This window comes from Aspergillus multicolor (genome assembly GCF_047715735.1).
Source record: "Aspergillus multicolor strain CBS 133.54 unplaced genomic scaffold BDW74scaffold_31, whole genome shotgun sequence".
NCBI lineage: Eukaryota > Fungi > Ascomycota > Eurotiomycetes > Eurotiales > Aspergillaceae > Aspergillus > Aspergillus multicolor.
The window spans coordinates 117,995-136,936 of NW_027395982.1; the positions used below are offsets into that span (position 1 = coordinate 117,995).

The 18,942-nt window shown below is 54.0% G+C and overlaps 3 protein-coding genes across 3 annotated transcripts; 2 read left to right on the forward strand and 1 right to left on the reverse strand.

Annotated features, from left to right (window-relative positions):
- Positions 1-780: 780 nt before the first annotated feature.
- Positions 781-4,156, forward strand: dapB (dipeptidyl aminopeptidase dapB). Its single transcript, XM_073725573.1, has 2 exons — positions 781-3,499; positions 3,568-4,156. The coding sequence occupies exons 1-2, from the start codon at positions 1,171-1,173 to the stop codon at positions 3,957-3,959; spliced, it is 2,721 nt and encodes a 906-aa protein (XP_073580025.1). The 5' UTR covers positions 781-1,170; the 3' UTR covers positions 3,960-4,156.
- Positions 4,157-4,384: 228 nt separating this feature from the next.
- On the reverse strand, positions 4,385-13,665 carry gtb3 (glycosyltransferase family 4 protein). Its single transcript, XM_073733883.1, has 3 exons — positions 13,451-13,665; positions 13,310-13,399; positions 4,385-13,258 (listed from the first exon to the last, which is right to left on the reverse strand). The coding sequence occupies exons 1-3, from the start codon at positions 13,514-13,516 to the stop codon at positions 4,667-4,669; spliced, it is 8,748 nt and encodes a 2,915-aa protein (XP_073580026.1). The 5' UTR covers positions 13,517-13,665; the 3' UTR covers positions 4,385-4,666.
- Positions 13,666-15,530: 1,865 nt separating this feature from the next.
- On the forward strand, positions 15,531-18,698 carry agd3 (putative extracellular serine-rich protein; the record flags this gene model as incomplete). Its single annotated transcript, XM_073727137.1, has 3 exons — positions 15,531-15,661; positions 16,355-18,374; positions 18,432-18,698. The coding sequence occupies 3 exons, from the start codon at positions 15,531-15,533 to the stop codon at positions 18,696-18,698; spliced, it is 2,418 nt and encodes an 805-aa protein (XP_073580027.1).
- Between the last annotated feature and the right edge of the window lie 244 nt (positions 18,699-18,942).

Consider the following 18,942-nt stretch of genomic DNA (forward strand, 5'->3'; position numbering starts at 1 on the left):
GTTTCTTACGCCTCTCTCAGCCCTGTGGCCCCGCTGAGGTGACAGAAGGATCGACAAGACATCAACGACGCTTTCTACCCTGTTCATCCTGGCCAATTCCCACTCAGATGGGTAATCAATCATGCTGATATCACTCCACGCCTCAGCTTGGCACAGATACAAGATGAAATAGGCATCCAGATTCTGGGTGTGATCGTGAGTCGTGATGAACTCGGATCTACTTCGGATTATTGCAGCTGAGCTCATGGTCTTTGGGTCTTACGGGGCACTGGCTAACCAGACTGCCAGTGCGGAGCACTCCATTTTGCCCTACAGGGCTACAACTTACGTTATAAACCATATCCTTTGATATGGGCGCGGGAGCACCTGCTAATACAGCGTCATTCGACCATGGGAAAAGTCAGGCACACTCTTTCAGCTTTTGACATCTGAGAATGTGGGTCACTCGTCGACATGCACCGCCATCTATCGTGGAGATCGGTCTGGACTCGGAACTCAATAGACTGTCTTGCCAATGTCCTGAAGTCGGGCGAAGTCGCGAAATGATTGACAGCGCAGCGAAAGCTAAAGCATGGTGCGCTTAGAAGCCGCCTATTCGCTATTCTAGACTAGCCAACGGTGCTCAACGTGGCTATGCTGGAGGTAATACTCTAATGAGGAAGCGTCGTGAGATATCGCATTCTCACCAATGCGGCTGACACTACGTACTTACTCTAAAATAAATATCAAGTAACACCGAGCTTATAGTGATGATGAGGCCTTAGCAGCATGACTAGCGCATTAAGATCACTCTGCTGGCCCTTTATAGCATCCTCAGAGGAGAAAGATGATTGTAAAGAAACCAAGCTAATCCTAGAACGGCATCAATAGTGATGTGGCTGTGGCTATTGTCTCCGCCCAGTCTCAGCTTCTCCGCCTCCGCATCCATCCTTTCTTCCCGCCCACGTTCTGTCCTTTCAGTCCTGCCGTTTCATACTTGAGATGGCATAGTCCAGTTGAGCTTTCTACCTGTCGCAGCTGTCTTCTTGTAGAGCGCGCTATGCGCTTCTGTCCCATTCTTGCCTCAACGAGCTCCGTCCTTCGTCGTTCATTGCTGCCAGATCCCTCGAACCTCCGACCTACCTTTGCTCCGAATAGCCCTCCCGAATCCATTCGCAATTACTAGATATAATGAGGCATTCCGAAGATTACGAAGACTCCCATTTACTTCCGGCATCACGCCCCCGTTCCTTGTCCAGGAGCTCCGATGATTCCGACGACTCCGGATTGTCCGTCGATTCCGTCCTCGAAGAACAGAAGTACATACCTCCGCCGGTCGATACACATGGCGCTACGCAAGGAGTGAGATATCGTGATGAAGAGGGTGGAGAGGCCGGGCTCAATGATTCTCTCCTCCAGACGAAGGGTTCCAGCAGCCGATCGCGTCGACTTATCTGGTTGCTGATCCTACTTTGCTGTGGAGGCTGGGTGGTAGCGCTTGTGCTGTTTATAACCCAAGGGCGACCGGATTATCGAACTGCGATAAACGAGCAGTTAGCCAATTCTGGCTCTGTCTCGGGCGGTACAGGTTCGGCGAAGCCTCTCACGTTGGAAGATGTGCTTACAGGGACATTCTCGCCTCGAGGTCATTCGATCGCATGGATTGCTAGCCCTGATGGTGAGGATGGGCTCCTGATAGAAAGCGGAGAAGGTGGAGGCGAGGGTTACCTGCGTATCAACGACATTCGCCAGGAAGGGAAACCGAACCGGGTTCTGATGCACAACTCTACTGTGGAGGTTGAAGGGAGGATAATCAGGCCCAGCGCCACGCGACCTAGCCCTGACCTGAAGAAAGTGTTGATTACCTCGCATCACCAGAAGAATTGGAGACACTCCTATACCGCGAGGTACTGGATTTTTGACGTCGATACTCAAACCGCTGAACCCTTGGACCATGATAACATCGATGGGCGAGTTCAGCTTGCTCATTGGTCTCCAAAGTCCGATGCGATTGCGTTTGTACGAGGTAACAATTTATACCTGAGAAAGCTTTCGTCAAAGCTTGTTGTTCCTATTACCAAGGACGGTGGCGAACAACTATTTTACGGCGCGCCCGACTGGGTATATGAAGAGGAAGTCTTCTCGGGGAATAGTGTCACTTGGTGGTCTGAAGATGGGTCTCAGATCGCTTTTATGCGGACAAACGAGTCAGCCGTGCCAGAGTTCCCGGTTCAATACTACCTCTCTCGACCGTCAGGAAAGGCGCCACCTCCAGGATTAGAGAACTATCCGGAGGTGAGAGAAATCAAGTATCCGAAGGCTGGCTCACCGAATCCGTTTGTTAGCCTGCAATTTTATGATGTCGAACAGGGTGAAGTCTTCTCTGTTGAAATGACCGACGACTTTGACGATGACGATCGGCTTATCATCGAGGTAATCTGGGCTGCTAAAGGCAAGGTTCTTGTCCGAACAACGAACAGAGAAAGCGACATCTTGAAAGTGTTCTTGATTGACACGTCAACAAAAGAAAGCAAGCTTATCAGGATCCAAGATGTCAAGGAACTTGACGGTGGGTGGGTAGAAGCTACGCAGTCTGTGAGGTTCATCCCTGCCGACGCAGATAACGGCCGGCCATATAATGGCTACATCGACACCGTGGTCCATGATGGATACGATCACTTGGCGTACTTCACCCCTCTTGATAATCCGGAGCCTATCATGCTCACCTCTGGCGATTGGGAAGTTGTGGATGCGCCTACTGCTATAGACTTGACGCGTGGTCTGGTTTACTTCATCGCTACCAAAGAGGCTCCAACTCAACGCCACCTCTACCGTGTCAAACTCGACGGATCTGACCTTCAGCCACTCACTGACACTTCCAAACCCGGCTACTATGATGTCTCGCTTTCGGAAGGGGCCGGATATGGATTGCTCAGTTACAAGGGCCCTTCCATCCCCTGGCAGTCCATCATCAGTACCGAGGGTGACAAGACCACAACCCTCAAGTCCATCGAGGACAACGCTGCTCTATCAAAATTGGTGGCGCAATATTCTCTGCCAACAGAGATCTACCAGAACATCACAATTGACGGCTTCACCCTCCAGGTAGTTGAGCGACGCCCACCTAACTTCAACCCGGCGCGGAAATACCCCGTCCTATTCCATCTCTACGGCGGTCCAGGATCTCAAACGGTCGACCGCAAATTCAACGTGGATTTCCAGGCCTATGTCGCAGCAGCTCTCGGCTACGTCGTTGTCACCGTCGACGGCCGAGGAACCGGCTTCATCGGGCGCAAAGCCCGCTGCATCATCCGCGACAACATCGGCTACTACGAAGCACGCGATCAAATCGCAACCGCCAAAAAGTGGGCTCAGAAGCCATACGTCGACGAAACCCGAATGGCAATCTGGGGCTGGAGCTACGGGGGCTTCATGACGCTGAAGACCCTTGAGCAAGACGCCGGCCAGACCTTCCAGTACGGCATGGCCGTTGCCCCCGTCACTGACTGGCGGTTCTATGGTAAGTCATCCACCCAGAATCCCCTCCTCTACCATCACCCCCTGTGCTCAACTAACTAAACCCACTAGACTCCGTCTACACAGAACGCTACATGCACACCCCGCAACACAACCCAGAAGGCTACGACAACACCAGCATAACAGACATGGCAGCGCTGCAAAGCAACGTGCGCTTCCTTGTGATTCACGGCGCATCAGACGACAACGTGCACGTCCAAAACACACTCACCCTCCTCGACAAGCTCGACCTCACGAGCGTCCAGAACTACGACGTCCACTTCTACCCGGACTCCGACCATAGCATCTTCTTCCATAATGCCCATACTATGGTTTATGAACGTCTCGCAAGCTGGCTCGTCAATGCGTTCAATGGCGAGTGGCATCGGATCGCGGATCCGGTTCCGAACGAGTCGGTGTTTAGGAGGGTTGTTAGGAGGGTTCTGCCGGCTTTCGCTCATTGAGTTCTTGCTTGTTTTCTTGGCCTTCGGTATCTATATGTACGGAGTATGGGTTTCGTGTTCATAGGTAGTCCTTTCTCTTTGGCAGAGGCGTTTGGTGTTTGATCGATGTTGTATGAGTTTAGGTAGCCTTCTGTGGTCTATATAACAAGGAACGATACAGTGCTGAATGAGGATGCGTCCATCAATTTTGGCTCTTAGACATGGGAAGTGGAGGTCGAAAGATCCCTTGAAGAACTTCCGTAAAATCGCTAGAACAGTAGGAAGCTTGATGATTCCTCCCAAACCAGGAGATTGACTTCGCTGACCACTGCTCCAGCGATGGATCCTGAAAAGAAATTGGCCGTCTAATTCACTTCATAGTATGACAACGCTGCGCTTACATATGTTCTACAAGCTTACTAATGTTGACTACGGGAAGCAACAAGTTGGGGTATCAACAATTAGAATATATTGTTTGTTCATGGAAAACACCATTCTATACAAGGTTTGACCGCATCAAATAGACCAGTCAACAGAATAACTATGTAGGTATGGTAATAGACAGTGACGTCAAAAACAAGAGAGATATGAGATATATGCAAGCGCCAGGAGGAATAGACTAGATAGACAGAAGGGGTAAAAAAAGTAAAAAAAGTAAAAAATAGACAAGCGAAAGGACTCGCAGCCACCAACAAACGCTTTTCAAAAACTGCCTGAAACCAGGTAGACTAAGCACTCTCATCGAACCGGATGTGGTTATTGCCGTTCCCCTCAATACCGCGGTAGACACTGGACTGGAAGAACTCCTCCCTCATGATGGTGCTAACGTCGGAATTGCGATACTGCTGCAGATCCTCCCTTTGTAGACCACGGAGCTGTTCGCGTCCGCCCGTAGAGAGACTGCCAGAGCGTGATCGCGAATGCCGGGGGCGCGTGAAAAGCGGAGACTTGCGTCCGCCTGGAGAAAGCGGGCGTTGGATGACGCCGCTAGCACCGTGGGCGCTGGGAGCGGGAGAGAGGTGCAGCGAGTGTCGCGGTGCGAAGACGGGGAGGGGAGAGTTGGGGAGGGGCAGGAATCCGGAGGAAGCGTCCGTTGTTGAGGCGTTGGAGAAGGCGGAGTACAGGGAGGACGGACGGTTGAGGAGGTTTGTGGTCGCGGATGCAGGAGCGTAGTAGCTTGAGCGGGTGGGTGGTTGGTTGTGACTGACGTGGGAGAAGGGAGCAGTAGAGCTGGTGTAGCTCGTGTACAGAGTTGACATACCAGAGGCCGCGGAGGAGCGCCAGGAGTGGACGGCGGAGCGGGGGATTGTGATGACTTCCTCTTCGATGGGAAGCGTTTGCTGAATGGCTGTTGCGATATCTGTGGGCTCGTGGAGACCTGGGACACGGGAGGCCATCATCTTCGCGGATTTGCCAATCCAGAGCATCTGCTCGTGTTCGCGGAGGTACCGGTCGCCGGAGAAGGACTTCTGCACGATCTTGCGGGTCATCATTCCCAGTTTGCGACGGTGGTCGGACTTTTCGTACATGCGCTGAGTGATCTTCGCGATATCTTCAGGAGTTGGCGACGATGGAAGAATGGGCGCTGGCTCAGTATCGTCGGCGTACTGAGACCACTCGCCGAGCATGGCGAGCATGGAGATCTGGGCTCTAGCGAGCGCGACAGCATCGTTGGGGGCGACAACAGCACTAAAGCGGGAGAAGTCATCTGGATCGCTGAGAACACGGAGCGAGGCGCCGACGTCGGTACAGACCACTGGGGCTCCAGTCAAGGCTGCCTCACCGAGGGCAAGGGGGAGACCTTCAGACAAGGAGGAGTTGAGGAAGAGCCAGGTGCTCTCAAGGACTTTCATGGGGTCAGCGGTGCCGCGGAGCGTCACTCGTCCTCGAAGACCCTTGGAGGCGATAATTTCCTGGCACTCGGTGGAGTAAGTTGGAGCCTTGTCGATCGCGCCGTAGATGTCAAGATGGTAGTCGTCGAACTTCCACTGGTTGATGATGATATCCGCGGCAAGAAGAGCGGTCTTGATATCCTTGGCATACCAAACATGAGAAAGCATGGTCACGGTAGGCCGCTCGGTCTTAATCTCCTTGACTGGGGCGAACTTCTGCATGTCAGTGATACCGTTGACGACGGGATCAACCTTGCGACGGAAGACATTGCGGTGCTCAATTGCTCCCTGGCACGTTCCGATCTCAACTTCCCATCCAGGGTTGAAGAAATCAGCACACGGCGAGATGATGTCCGCATGGTACAGTGTGAGAGCAGACGTGACTCGCATCAAACCAAGCAATGCATTTCGAACGAATGGAGAAAGCTTGCAGAGAGCAGACGACAGGCAAAGGTTAGTTTCACGCCAGGCAATAGCGTGATCCCAGATCTGGAGCGTACAGTTCCTCTTGATCTTGCAGACGACACCGTATGAAGCACTGACACTGTGATGAGACGCCTGGAAAACACTGGGGATCTTCTCGGGAATTGGAATCGAGAAGATGAAGAGGTAGCGGTACCAGAGCTCCAGCGCGACATCAAGAGTTCCCAATGTAGGCAAGTCGGTGCTGAACCATTCCGAAGACGGCACAGTGTTTGGCATCTCCTGGGTAAGCCACAGATCCCGCCAACTTTCCTTGACAATCTCGCTGTTCCAAATCTGCGTCCAGTGGCGCGAGTCCTGGAAGAAAGTGTTGAGATTGACCAAAGCCCTAGTCGCCTGGCGGATATCGGCCTTGGACAGATGCACAGCACGAGCTCCCTTGACAAGGGCAGTCAAGATTGGAATGAAGTTCATCTTTATATCCATGTCGTTCGCAGATGTAACGCTTTCGACCTCAGAGTCCAGCTTGTTCCTGAAGAGACCGTGGGTTGGCGTGAGGAAGTCCATACCCCAAAGCGGAATAACCTTGAGGGAGAGGATGTTCTGCTCAGTCTGGTGCTTCGGCACACCGAAATCGTTCGCCGACTCGCAAATCATATGCCACTTGATTGTTCGCAGTGAGTTGATCATGTCTCGCCGACAAGCAGACACACCACCTCCCTCATTGGGCCAAGTACCGTTATCCGCAGCCATGACGTGAAGAGACTTTTCCGTGTCCGAGCCAAAGTCATTGGACCTTGTGTTGACTACCGCGTCACCACCAGGGCCAAAGTTAAAGAGATCGCTAACTTTGACGGCCAGCGGCGTCCAGCTAGAAATGCCATCATCAAGGTCCGCACTCGCCGCAATGGTATCAGCCCTGAGCTCGAGGTATTTCTTTGCCGATGCAAGATCACCCCAGTCACGGCTGCGCCAGTACGGCGATAGAGTTCTGTCCCTTCGAAGTAAACGTTCATCCATCCAGCGGACAGTGATTCCGTCAAAGTCAGCCTTGTCTTTCCAAGCCTTCCAGATGAGCGAGCGAGCACGAGAGGTTGAAACAGGGAAGCGCTTCCTTGTCAACCGGAGCATGCGAGTGAAGATGTTGGAGCTGAGGCTATCGCAGTAGAAGAGAGGGTTGTCATGTACAAAGCTGGTAAACCTGGGCTTTGCGAGTACCTCAAGGTAATCATGCTCGATCATTGGCGGAGTCTGAATTTTCTGCCCATTCAGGGTAGTGAAGATTGTCGGGTGGAACTTGTGGTCATACAGCCAGCGCGCCTCGTAGACATCAGGACCCTGGACAAATGTTGCCTCAGTAACCTTCGCATGAGGAATCCATCGGTCAACCTTCTCGGGGTGTCGGAGTGGAGGCGCACACCAGGAAACTGTGCAAGTAATGTGAGACAAAGCAAACTCTGCCCGGAGAAGTTCGTCACCGAATCGAGGGTTTTTGCGGTAGTGGTACTTGAAGCGAATCAGATTGCCGTCCTTCATGTAAGAGCCAGCCTCGATGAGCCCCTTGCGGTTGTACTGCACGCTCTGGAGATGGTTCGTTCCACGCACGCATCGTCGGCCCATCGGAATCTTGGACTCAGACAGTTTCAGGGTAAGACCCTTCTTTGTGGGTGTCCGGTAATCATAGTGGTACTCGTTCACAATGTTTCCAGCCTTGTACTCCTGGCGGATGAGAAGCAGAAGGTCCTTCGAGTAAGTGCTAACGCAGCTAAGGCTCTTCGTCCCCTCTGGTTCGGTCTTGGGAGTTCCAGCATAGTAGAACACCTTGAAGCCACCATCTGGCTGATTTTGCCTGAAAGCAGTGAAGGTTCCATCGAGGCTCTGTACGATGTACCTGCTCTTCTTGATGTTGATGGTCATTCCCTTCGTCTCATCCCAGAGCTGCTTGACATTGTCGCGGCCATAGAAGAGGAAGAAGGTCAGTCCCAAGTCTTGCATGACTTTAGCATACTTCCACAGCATGCTCAAAGTAAAGGTAGCAGGCACACGGATGATGGCAGGGTAGCGGCTCATGACATGGTTGTATTCTCGCTGGAACTCGGGATCGGCGACCAGAGCGATGACGATGAACTTCAGAGCGGCAGCCAATGTATAGTACACTGAGAACAAGGGCTTGAGAATGAAGTATGCAATCGTGGGGAGCTGCTTAGGCAGGTACGGAATGTATGCCGGGGTCTCAGACTCCTTGTAAGCGGCCGATTCACCAGTTCCGTAGTTGGCGTAATCCAGGATACTAACGGCGGATGCAGCGGCGAGGTTACTACGCGCGATGTGGACTGACAGGTCTTTGGTATCGAACTGGCAGACGCTGTCCTCAAGCCACTGGTAGTGCTGCTCAGACAATTCACACGGCTCGCCCAGGCAACGATCGAGAAGTGCCTGTCTCACAGCCTTGGGCAGCTTCTCCCAGTGGAAGTCAGATTCGAAACCCAAACACAATTGGCGCAAAAGCTCCTTCTTGGCCCAACGTACAACAAGGGGAGTGTCAGCCTCATCGCGCAGCTGTCGGGCAGTAATCTCGGTTACACCAGCAGCAACAAGCGACTCGGCGAGCACCGCATGTTCGTGCGGGATTTGCATGATGGATTCGGCGACAGCGTGAAGGAGTGTTTCAGCAATGACTTGACAGTTGCCGGTGACATCAATACGCTGGTCCAATCCTCTGCCCACAGCAACAGCGATCTTCAAGTGGTCTGAGCTGCTACAGCTCAGCGCGTGAATACCAGGCCCAAGCGAGCCGAGAGGAACAAGCTCGATTGAGACTCCGCCAGCCTCCCACGCTTTCAGCGCGGTGTTGACAATCTCCTGAGCATGCGGGAACGCTTCCTCGATTCTAGACTCTTTTCTCCGAGTAAGAAGCATTTGCTTCACCTCCGATCCTGGGTGGCTACTGGGTACAAGCTTGAGGCGGACGTCCGTAGGGACAAGAGAGATGCTCTCGTAGAAGGCTTGCAGCTCCTGCTGGCTCCAGTCGGGATCTTCCCAGGGCGCAGTGTATGCGTGGAACGTCCTGCCCAGCTCGACCGGTGAGTCGACACGCTTGGGCATGCCCATCTTGGCCGGGATCAGGGAGAGGAATGCAACCGTCCAGGTGGCAGCTCCTAAGCCGATGACTTGTGAGTACATGAAGTTTGGCAGAGTAACCTTGAGCGCAATACCAATGGGTAGACCGATGAGGGAGCCGATCAGCAATGGCTTCAGCGCGTGCGGGCCAGTGAAGATCTTCGTGTATTGATACCAGAGCAATCCGGTGTACGCCCCAACATACGCCAGGAACATGATCATTGCCTCCCTGTGCGACTGGAACGTCCAGACAAGAGCCGTCGAGAAGGCAAGACCCCATGAGTGCCACATGAGGAACTTGCCCAGGGTCTTCCAGTAGATCTTCCTCTTGAACCTCACGTCGCGCTTTTGCGAGTTGCGAATATCTTTGGCGGTCTTGAGGGCAACGGGGGTATGGCTGCCGACAAGAGTGTGGAGCTCTTGGGCTTTGGTGTCGATCAATACAGCGCCAATCAGGTAGTATGCCAAAGAGAAACCGACAGCCATTCGGTTGGCAGTTGTCAAGGAGGCCGACAGACCAACCAGGTGACCACCGCTGAGGAGTTCCACCCACTTGTCCAAGAGAGCAACAATGAAGTAGAGCATTCCACAGCCGATCTCCCTACTGGACTGGCGCCAGTGGATGAAGGCGTTGTGCAGGCGAATACCTCTCTGGGCGGCTTTGAGCGACTCAAGTGCGACCTTGGTCTGTGTGTTCCACCCGGAGCTGAAGGGGATTGGTCTGGGAACATCGGCGTATCTGCAGTACCAGTCGAGAAGGAAGTTAGTGGCTTCCCAATCACGCGCAAGTTCGAGCACAAGCGTGCTTTTCGTTGTAGCTCTACTGAAAAACCAGCGGTTCCGCTCGGTAGAGACATCTTGCAGGAGTGCCTCACGCGACAGCTTCAGCACGGCAGGGTCACTGAGGGTACCGAATACCTTCTCGTCCCCGTTACCGTGCGTCTCAATGTACCACTTGCGGATCTCTGTGTCATCGGTTCTCCTCAGCTTCTGGTACCAAGTGACCCATTTCGAAGCGACACTTCGCAGTCCCAGAACAAGGGCGCCAATGAAGACATAAATGACTGCAATGTAGATCGCAGAGTCATGACCGGCAAAGGTAGTCACGATTGGCGAGATGAACAGGATCGGGATGCAGGCGAAGATGACTTTGCGTCCGGACAGGAAAGTAGATCCGGGGTAACTGAAACTGGCAAGACAGGCAAAGCCTGAGAAGTAGGTGGTCAAAGCAATCAGGTAGAGGTAGAATACGATTCCGGCTCGGGGGCCGTTAGCGCCAGAGACCGCCACAAATCCAATGAGACCGCCGGCGACGGTAAATGCAAGGCCGGCAATAAACCTGATGAAGACGAACATGTTCGTCGCAGCAAAGGCCATGGAGATGAGGTAGTATGGACCACCACAAGCAATCCAAGTACCAATACCTCCAGAAAGCAGTAGCGAGATCATCAGGGCAGTGGTAGCACTGTTCTGTTCTTCAAATGTCATGAAGGCGGAAAGATATAATCCACGCCCAATAAGGGTAAGGAGGACAATATCGATCAAAGCAGGGACAGCAAAGACACTGAGGAAAGTGAACCGCTGGTATCCGCGCATCGGCTTGACTTTGTCATCGGGATTGACATCGATCTGAGCACCGGCATACGATGTAGCCATCTCTGGCGCACCGTTGATCCAGTCCGGAAGATCTTCGTCCTTGTAGTACTTGCGGAAGCGATCTGACAGTAGCTTTCCGAAAGCGCTTGGTGAGATGTCAAAGTAGGACTCGCAGCGCGACCCAAGAGCAAAGGATTCAGCGAAAGCAGCGGCTTGGTCGGAATGGGCGTTGAACAGCGGGTTTCGGTCGGTAACTTCCTGATAGATCTCGTCGATGGCTCCTTTCCTCGCAGTGCAGAACAAAGCGAGGGCCATGATGTCGACATATGCATCCAATTGTCCGCCTTCCATCAATTGGCACAGGCCTCGTGTAATTTGAGCAAGATCGGCCTCGCGGCGCTCCTGGAGAATTCGAGGGAAGATAGCCTCTACCTCGCGGAAAAGCGCCAGGCATGCGGAGGGCGAAGGGTGGCTGCATCCTTGTTCGCGGTACCACTTGACGCGCGAGTCGACCAATGATTCTGCGGAAGCCGACCCTTCGAGGTAAGCGACCGTGTTCACCTGCTTGAGCTGTACGAGAGACGTCCCTTCAATGAGCTGCTGCTGTAGATAGGCGCAAATGGACTTGGTTAGGTCACTCGCGGCATCGGTCAGAGACAGGTGCTGCAAGAGCAAGAGCCGTTCCTCGGGACTCAGCGCTTCGATATCTTGCACCAAGCGGCGGGGTAGTCCAACTTCTTCCACGATATCCTTTGCAAACTTCGCCAATGCAGTTTCAGCTCCGAAGCAGACATGTCGAGGGCACCCTTTTGCGGACAGGTAAGTGTGAAGGATTGTGCCAGCGAGACCCTGCACATTCTTTGAAATGAACACATCTACTCCCTCCGAATCCATATGGTACACGCCCCAAAAACGAATGTCGGTGTTCTTGCGGAATCCAGAATCCAAGCCAAGGTAGACGCGAAGTTGTTCAGTGGAAACGAGGTTGGAAAGCTCCTTGATGTGGCCAACAAGCGGGTCCGAAGCACCCCAGTTTGATAGCGCAAAGTTATCGTGGAACTGACGCAGAAGTGCACCGAGACTCTGCATTTTAGAGAGAGGAACCGGATGAAGTAGAGCAAGCGACTTGAGCCGCTGCTGGGATTTGAGAATCTCGGCAAAAGCACTCGCAGTGGCTTCAGCACCCAACGGGAAACAACCGAACGACTTGTACTCTACTCCGCCGATAGAAGTAGAGAGGGGGTTGCTTTGTGACTTGGTCAGGGAAACCCAGTCGGGAGGGTCACGGATCGCTGTCGTTAGGTCGCTTTTAATATCGTTATCGCGTTCTGACGATTCGATGACATTCCTCAGCGCTGGGAAAAACGGTAGTAACTCCTCCCACCCGCTGCCTATGATACCGCTGACGTCTTCAATGGACGAATTAGACCGCCAGCGATCGTGAGCGCCCATAATCTCCGGCTCTTTCAACCAGCCAAAGGAGGAGAGAGGCTCCGGGAGCTTCGTGTTGAGACTAACATCCTCCAGGGCGGCCTTGCGACCAATCCAAGGGATTGCGCTATAGAAGTTGCACCATTGCAGCGACCGGCGAACGACTGCATTGGACAGAGCCGCATCGTCGTCGATCGTTTCCCAGGCCACCACGGTAAAGTCCCTCATGCACGCCTCTGACACGAACGCCTTGATTGTCGACTTCATGCTCTGCAGCTGGAAATAATCGCGCTTCTGGCCATTGGGGAGAATGCTGGCGTTCCTGACGACCAAACCAGCGATAGCCTGGTTCTGCAGCACATTGCGGTCTTGAAGGAAGTCCGGGGGCGCGGATTCGAGAAAGACCGACAAGCCCAGCTTGTGGATAGCCTCAAGCGTGCTGGCCCAGCACTCGGAATTGAGTTTCCCCTCCCAATTGGCGAGCAAAATGCCGTTGAAATGAGATCCCTGAAAGACATCGTTCAGCGCGTTGTCGATTTTGTCGATAACCGCCAACGTCGTATCCTCCTTGGAAGCCGCATCCTGAAGGTCGAGTCGTCCTAGGATCTGCTTGCCAGCAGCAGTTGCGACGGCTTCGTTTACCCCGGGCTGATAGGGATTGACAATCAACATGTCCCATTCGTCTAGGAAGCGACGTTGGTAGCCGCTCAAATGCCCATCAAGGCGTCCTAGGTAAACGCCAACAGATGAAGGCTTTTGGCCGATTGAGCGGGTATTGGCCAAGTTCAGATGCCTGTTTGACAGGCCATTGATCCTTGCGGATACTTGGGCGGACACCTTTTCAGGGCGTCGCCGTGACTATCTAACTGTCAGCGCGTTCATGGATGTCGATGTGAGGAGCTCATGTACCTCGAAATAAATTATGCATCGCAATATTGTGGAATATACAAGGTATACTGTTCCAACTGTAACGCTGCCCAGTAGAATACCAATCAAAACCTGGGATGGTTAGCAAAAGCAAATAGGTGCATGGGTACCATGTTCGCGCACAAACTGCCACCAGTGATTTTTCATATGAGCCCACCCAACGGGGTGGACAGAGAGGATTTCAGTCATCCTGATTAGAAATTAAGTAGAGATCGGCCGTAACAGAAGCAAGAACATAGACACCGAGGTCGAGGCGTCTATAAGGGGCCTCGAAGATTCAGAGCGGCGAATGTCAAGAGCAGTTTAAAAGAGAACCATTGTTTCAGCTCCGGAAGGTATATATGTCGGCGAGTATATAGAAGTAGATAACGAGAGGACTGCGGCGTAAGCGGCCTTTGAACAAAGCAAGGTAAGCAGTAACGAAGGGAAGTAGACGACAAAAAAGGGACTGAGGAACGAGAGACGGTAGAGTTTGACTTTTGCAGAATATGCAGAGAAGGGCGAAGTTTAGCGCTGCAGGATGTATGGCAAAGTGGCAGGCGGCTCAGACCCTCAAAGACGGTTTAGGGAATTCTTCCAAATCATTTGATCAGTCAGGAGCAAAGTCAAGTCGTCAGTCAATTCCTTTGAGCCCGCTATGCACCGATGGGGATGGCCGACGGATGGATGGATAATGGAACGACCGAGACGGTATCTAACGCCGAGTCTGGAGTATAATGACCCAAGGCCAAAAATAGAGGCGAAGTTTGCAGGCTAGACCAGGCTAGAGGGGTTGGGTCTCAGAAACGCAATAAACTGAGGCAAAGACAGCTCGGACGAGGACCAAACTGGCAGCAGGCGCTCGCTAAGGAGCGTGGCAGCCATCTGGGGGGGCAAAGCGGCCGACATGATGGAGACGAAAAGAGCCAAACGCAGAAAAGGCCGGTTTCATTCGTGGCCGGCGATTGCAGGTGGCCACGAACTAGGATTGTCGCGATGTTGTGGAATCTGCATGGTCTGTTGACCACACCCGCCCAATTCATTTCCAGGGAGTATAGCGCGGGTTGAAACGAAATGGGGCCGGTTAGGCTCTTTGGCAATGCGATGATTGGACATGGCGGATGGAATTGGATACGAAGACGACTCTTTGGCCAGTGGGGTGACTGTGCAGGAAGACGGGTCGGTGGATGAGGAGGAAGTTCTAGTTTGAAGGTGAAAGAGTGGAGACGTTTGTTGATATCGAAAGAGAACACCAGAAATAGATTTTGCAAATACGGCAGGCGCGAGACTTGGCGTTACACGGGAGACGAGCACGTTACATTACATACGCATACACACTAGTCCGATCATACGCACATCATACAGCGTACCATACCCGACACTGGCTGCTGACTCTTCTTCCCAGAGTCCTCGGCTATTCCTCCTCTTTCGCTGTACCCCTGCATACAATGACTCGATGGCGTCCATGTGCGACAGTGGCCGTTGTGCCTTGCACCATTTCATCGTTCCTGGCGGCAGCTTTCGATAAATTGCGATTGACACCCCCAAACCTGCTGCTAAGAAGTCAATCTCGCTTGGAAATCCTGTCTAGAAATGATGTTTGCCAGCCGATAACGCCGTGGCGGCGTGATGTCTCGAAAAGAGAGGGATTCCAAGTCCCTGGCGCCACTCGCCCGCTGCAAGACTGAGACTAGACGGGTGAACTGGCCATCTGCAGCTAATTTCTGCTAACTCCGGACAGTGGATGTGGAGGCTCGGACCTGCTCCTGACGAGAAGGATTTGTATCGCTTATACTTCCTTTCGACTACCAGTCCATCACAATCCATCGCCCCATCTTCCGGTCTTTTGGCCTTTCAGCCTTCGCGTCGCGGCTTTAATCTCGAAATTGGATCCATCAACGACTCGCGTGGTTCAACAAAAAAAGTCCCGGAGTGGATCCGGCAAAGGTGAGACAGGAAATCGCCAGCGAGATGAAGCAACCGGAGTCTGGCATAAATAGCAGATAACAGGCCCTGTGGGCTGAGGCTGTCAGTGTCAGAGTGTGTCAGTCAGGCCTGGATTTGAGCGATCCCACTGATCATCGCAGTGTGTTCACTGTTCTTTTTCTCCACCCCCGACCTATCTCAACCATTCCATTCGTTTAGTTTCAATCCGGCCTAGTCATTCGTTTGCCTGCATCTGCATCGTACCTGCGGCGGCCAGTTCGCAATCCACCTCCCCATCATGGTTGCTCCAACTTTGGTCCTCCAGATCGGATGTTTCTTTGGGTTCTTAACCTGCGACACTCCCCGCGGTGTCTGGCCTGAAGGACGTCCGACTGTCATCTCTCCGTTCCCCCCTGGCCCGAGTCAGACGTATACCACTTCGGTATCTTCGACCCAGACCAGCACCACCTTCACGTCGACCTCGACCTCTGGCCCGACGGTGACTAGCTCCCACTCCCCCTCCGTCACTGTCACTACTCCCCCGCACACCACCTTGACCACCGTCACTACTCGGCCGACCTCCGACTCGACCACCATCTCCAGTACTGTCGTTCCCGACCCTACATCCCAGCCCGGCACTGCTACTGAACCTGGTACTTCCCAACCCGGAACCTCTCAGCCTGGTACATCTCAGCCCGGCACCTCTGAACCTGGTACTTCTGAGCCAACCAGCACTGTCACTGAGCCCGGTACCTCTCACCCCGGTACTTCCAGTGAGCCTAGCACCTCTGAGCCCAGCACTGCTACTGAGCCTAGCACTGCTACTGAGCCTGGAACCTCCCAACCCGGTACTTCCGAGCCTGGTACCTCTGAGCCTACCAGCACTGCTACTGAGCCTGGTACTTCTGAGCCCGGTACCTTTAGCGAGACAACGCAGACTTCGACCAGTGTTGTCGACCCCACATCTGACCAGTCAAGCACTGCCACCAGTACCCCTGGCACGGATCCTTCAAGTACCTTGACTTCTTCAGGTGCTGATCCGTCAACCACTTTGACCTCCCCGGGCACTCCGACCACTAGTCCCTCGGATACTGTGACTCCTTCCAGTAGCCCAAGCACTAGTCCCTCGAGCACCGTCTCTTCTACCTCGACTGCCAGTACCCCTACTGCTAGTCCTTCAGCCTCTTCTACCTTGAGTCCCTCTACTAGCCCGTCTAGTACTGCGACTTCCACCTCGTCGACCCCCAGTGCTAGTCCTTCGACTTCCACTTCGACCACCCCTAGTGCTACTCCTTCTACCTCTACCTCAACCTCGACCAGCACTAGCCTCACCCCCACCACTACTCCTTCTACCTCTGCTACTCCTACCCCCTCACCCACCATGTCAACAAGCACTAGCGTGGCCCCTGTGGCCACCGGCACCTTGGCTGCCAACATCCTGGTCATTGCCCGTGACGCCACCCAAGCCAGCGTTGCCTCTTCTGGTCTCAACGGCTACGGCATCCCGTACACCACCCTCCTGGTCCCCCAGGCCGGTGTTGAGCTGCCTGCCCTGAACTCCTCCACCGGCGGAAACTTCGGTGGTATCGTTGTCGCCGGCGAAGTCAGCTACGACTACGGCAGCGACAGCTGGCGCTCTGCCCTAACCGACGACCAGTGGAACCAGCTCTACGCGTACCAGCTCGCCTACGGCGTGCGCATGGTACAGTACGATGTCTTCCCTGGTCCCAAGTTCGGCGCCGAGTCCATCGGCGACGGCGGCTGCTGTGCCACTGGCGTTGAGCAACTGATCTACTTCACCGACACCACTGACTTCCCTACCTCTGGTCTCAAGACTGGCTCTTCTGCTGGTGTTTCCACTTCCGGTCTCTGGCACTACACTGCTTCCATCACCAACACGACCACCACCAAGTCCATCGCCAGCTATGCCGCCGGCGGTGGTGTTGACGGCGAGTCCGTTGCTGCTGTCATCAACGACTTCGACGGCCGTCAGCAGATGGTCTTCTTCATCGGCTTCGACACCGTCTGGTCCCAGACTTCCAACTACCTGCAGCACGCCTGGATCACTTGGATTACCCGCGGTCTCCACGCCGGTTGGCGCCGCGTCAACCTGAACACCCAGATTGACGACATGTTCCTGGAGACCGACATCTATCAGCCCAGCGGCACCATCTTCCGCATCACCACCGACGACATGGACGGCATCACCAGCTGGCTCCCCAACATCCGCGCCAAGCTCAACTCCGGCAGTACCTACTTCGTGGAGATTGGCCACAACGGTAATGGCAACATCGAGGCGGGCACCACCGCCGCTGGCGATGAAACCTGCTCTGGCGGCGCGATCGAGTACGACTCGCCCCCTGACACTGCCCTCGAGTTCGTCAAGCCCCTCGGTACCGGCACTAACCTCTGGCCCACCTCGCCTACCAACTACACCTGGTCCTCCACCTGCGAGAATGCCGACACCCTCCTGATCTGGTTCCAGAGCCACATGGACGAGTATGCGTACATCTCTCACACCTTCACCCACTTGGAACAGAACAACGCGACCTACGACGACATCTACAAGGAGATCAACTTCAACCAGGTCTGGCTTGACCGCACGGGCTTCGCTGCTTCCAGCAAATTCACCAACAACGGTATCATCCCCCCTGCCATCACCGGTCTCCACAACGGTGACGCCCTCCGCGCTTGGTGGGACAACGGCATCACCAACTGCGTCGGCGACAACACCCGCCCGGTTTTGCTGAACAGCCAGAACGAGATGTGGCCGTACTTCACCTCCGCTGCCTCCGACGGCTTCGACGGCATGCAGGTCAACCCCCGCTTCGCCACGCGCATCTACTACAACTGCGACACCCCCGCCTGCACGACGCAGGAGTGGATTGACACTTCCGCTGGTGCCGGTGACTTCAACGACCTGCTCGACACTGAGCGCGCTGAGGTCGCCCGCCACCTCTTCGGTCTGCACCACGACCCGTACATGTTCCACCAGGCGAACCTGCGCAATGTCGGCACCGACCCGATCACCGTTGGCAGCGAGACTGGCCAGTTCAGTATCTTCCAGGCGTGGGTTGAGACAATTGTGGCTGAGTTCACTCGTCTTGTTGATTGGCCCATTGTCACCATCACTCACCAGGAGGTAAGCGCCTTCCCTTTACTTCTTCCAAAAAGCAATGTGTACTAATTGTGTGCTTAGATGTCCGCCGAGTTCCTGGCCCGCTACACCCGCGACCAGTGCGGCTACGCCCTCAGCTACATCCTCGACAACGGCGCCATCACTGGCGTGACCGTTTCTGCAGAGGATGCTTCGTGCAGCGCCCCGATCCCCGTTACGTTCCCCACTGCGCCGTCCGACACGCAGGGCTTCGCGACTGAGCAGCTGGGCTCTGACCCGCTCACTGTCTGGGTGCAGCTTGCTGGTTCGCCCGTCACGTTCTCGCTCGGCAGCAGCATTGCTCTGTAGAGCAGTTAACTCCGAGCTCCGTCATGTTATGTTTGAATGGATGTGATAGTAGGGTGGGTGGTGGATGGGCGATGGTTGGATGAAAGGCCGCCAACGCAGCAAAAGCAAGACACTCACTTTTCTCACTTTCTCTTCCCTGTTCAGATTCAACACTACTATTGCCCTATACTAGTGCGCTATTACTGTACCTAGTCTACTTACTGGACTTAATCATAATCCTTAGTTGTTACTAGCTGAGATGGGT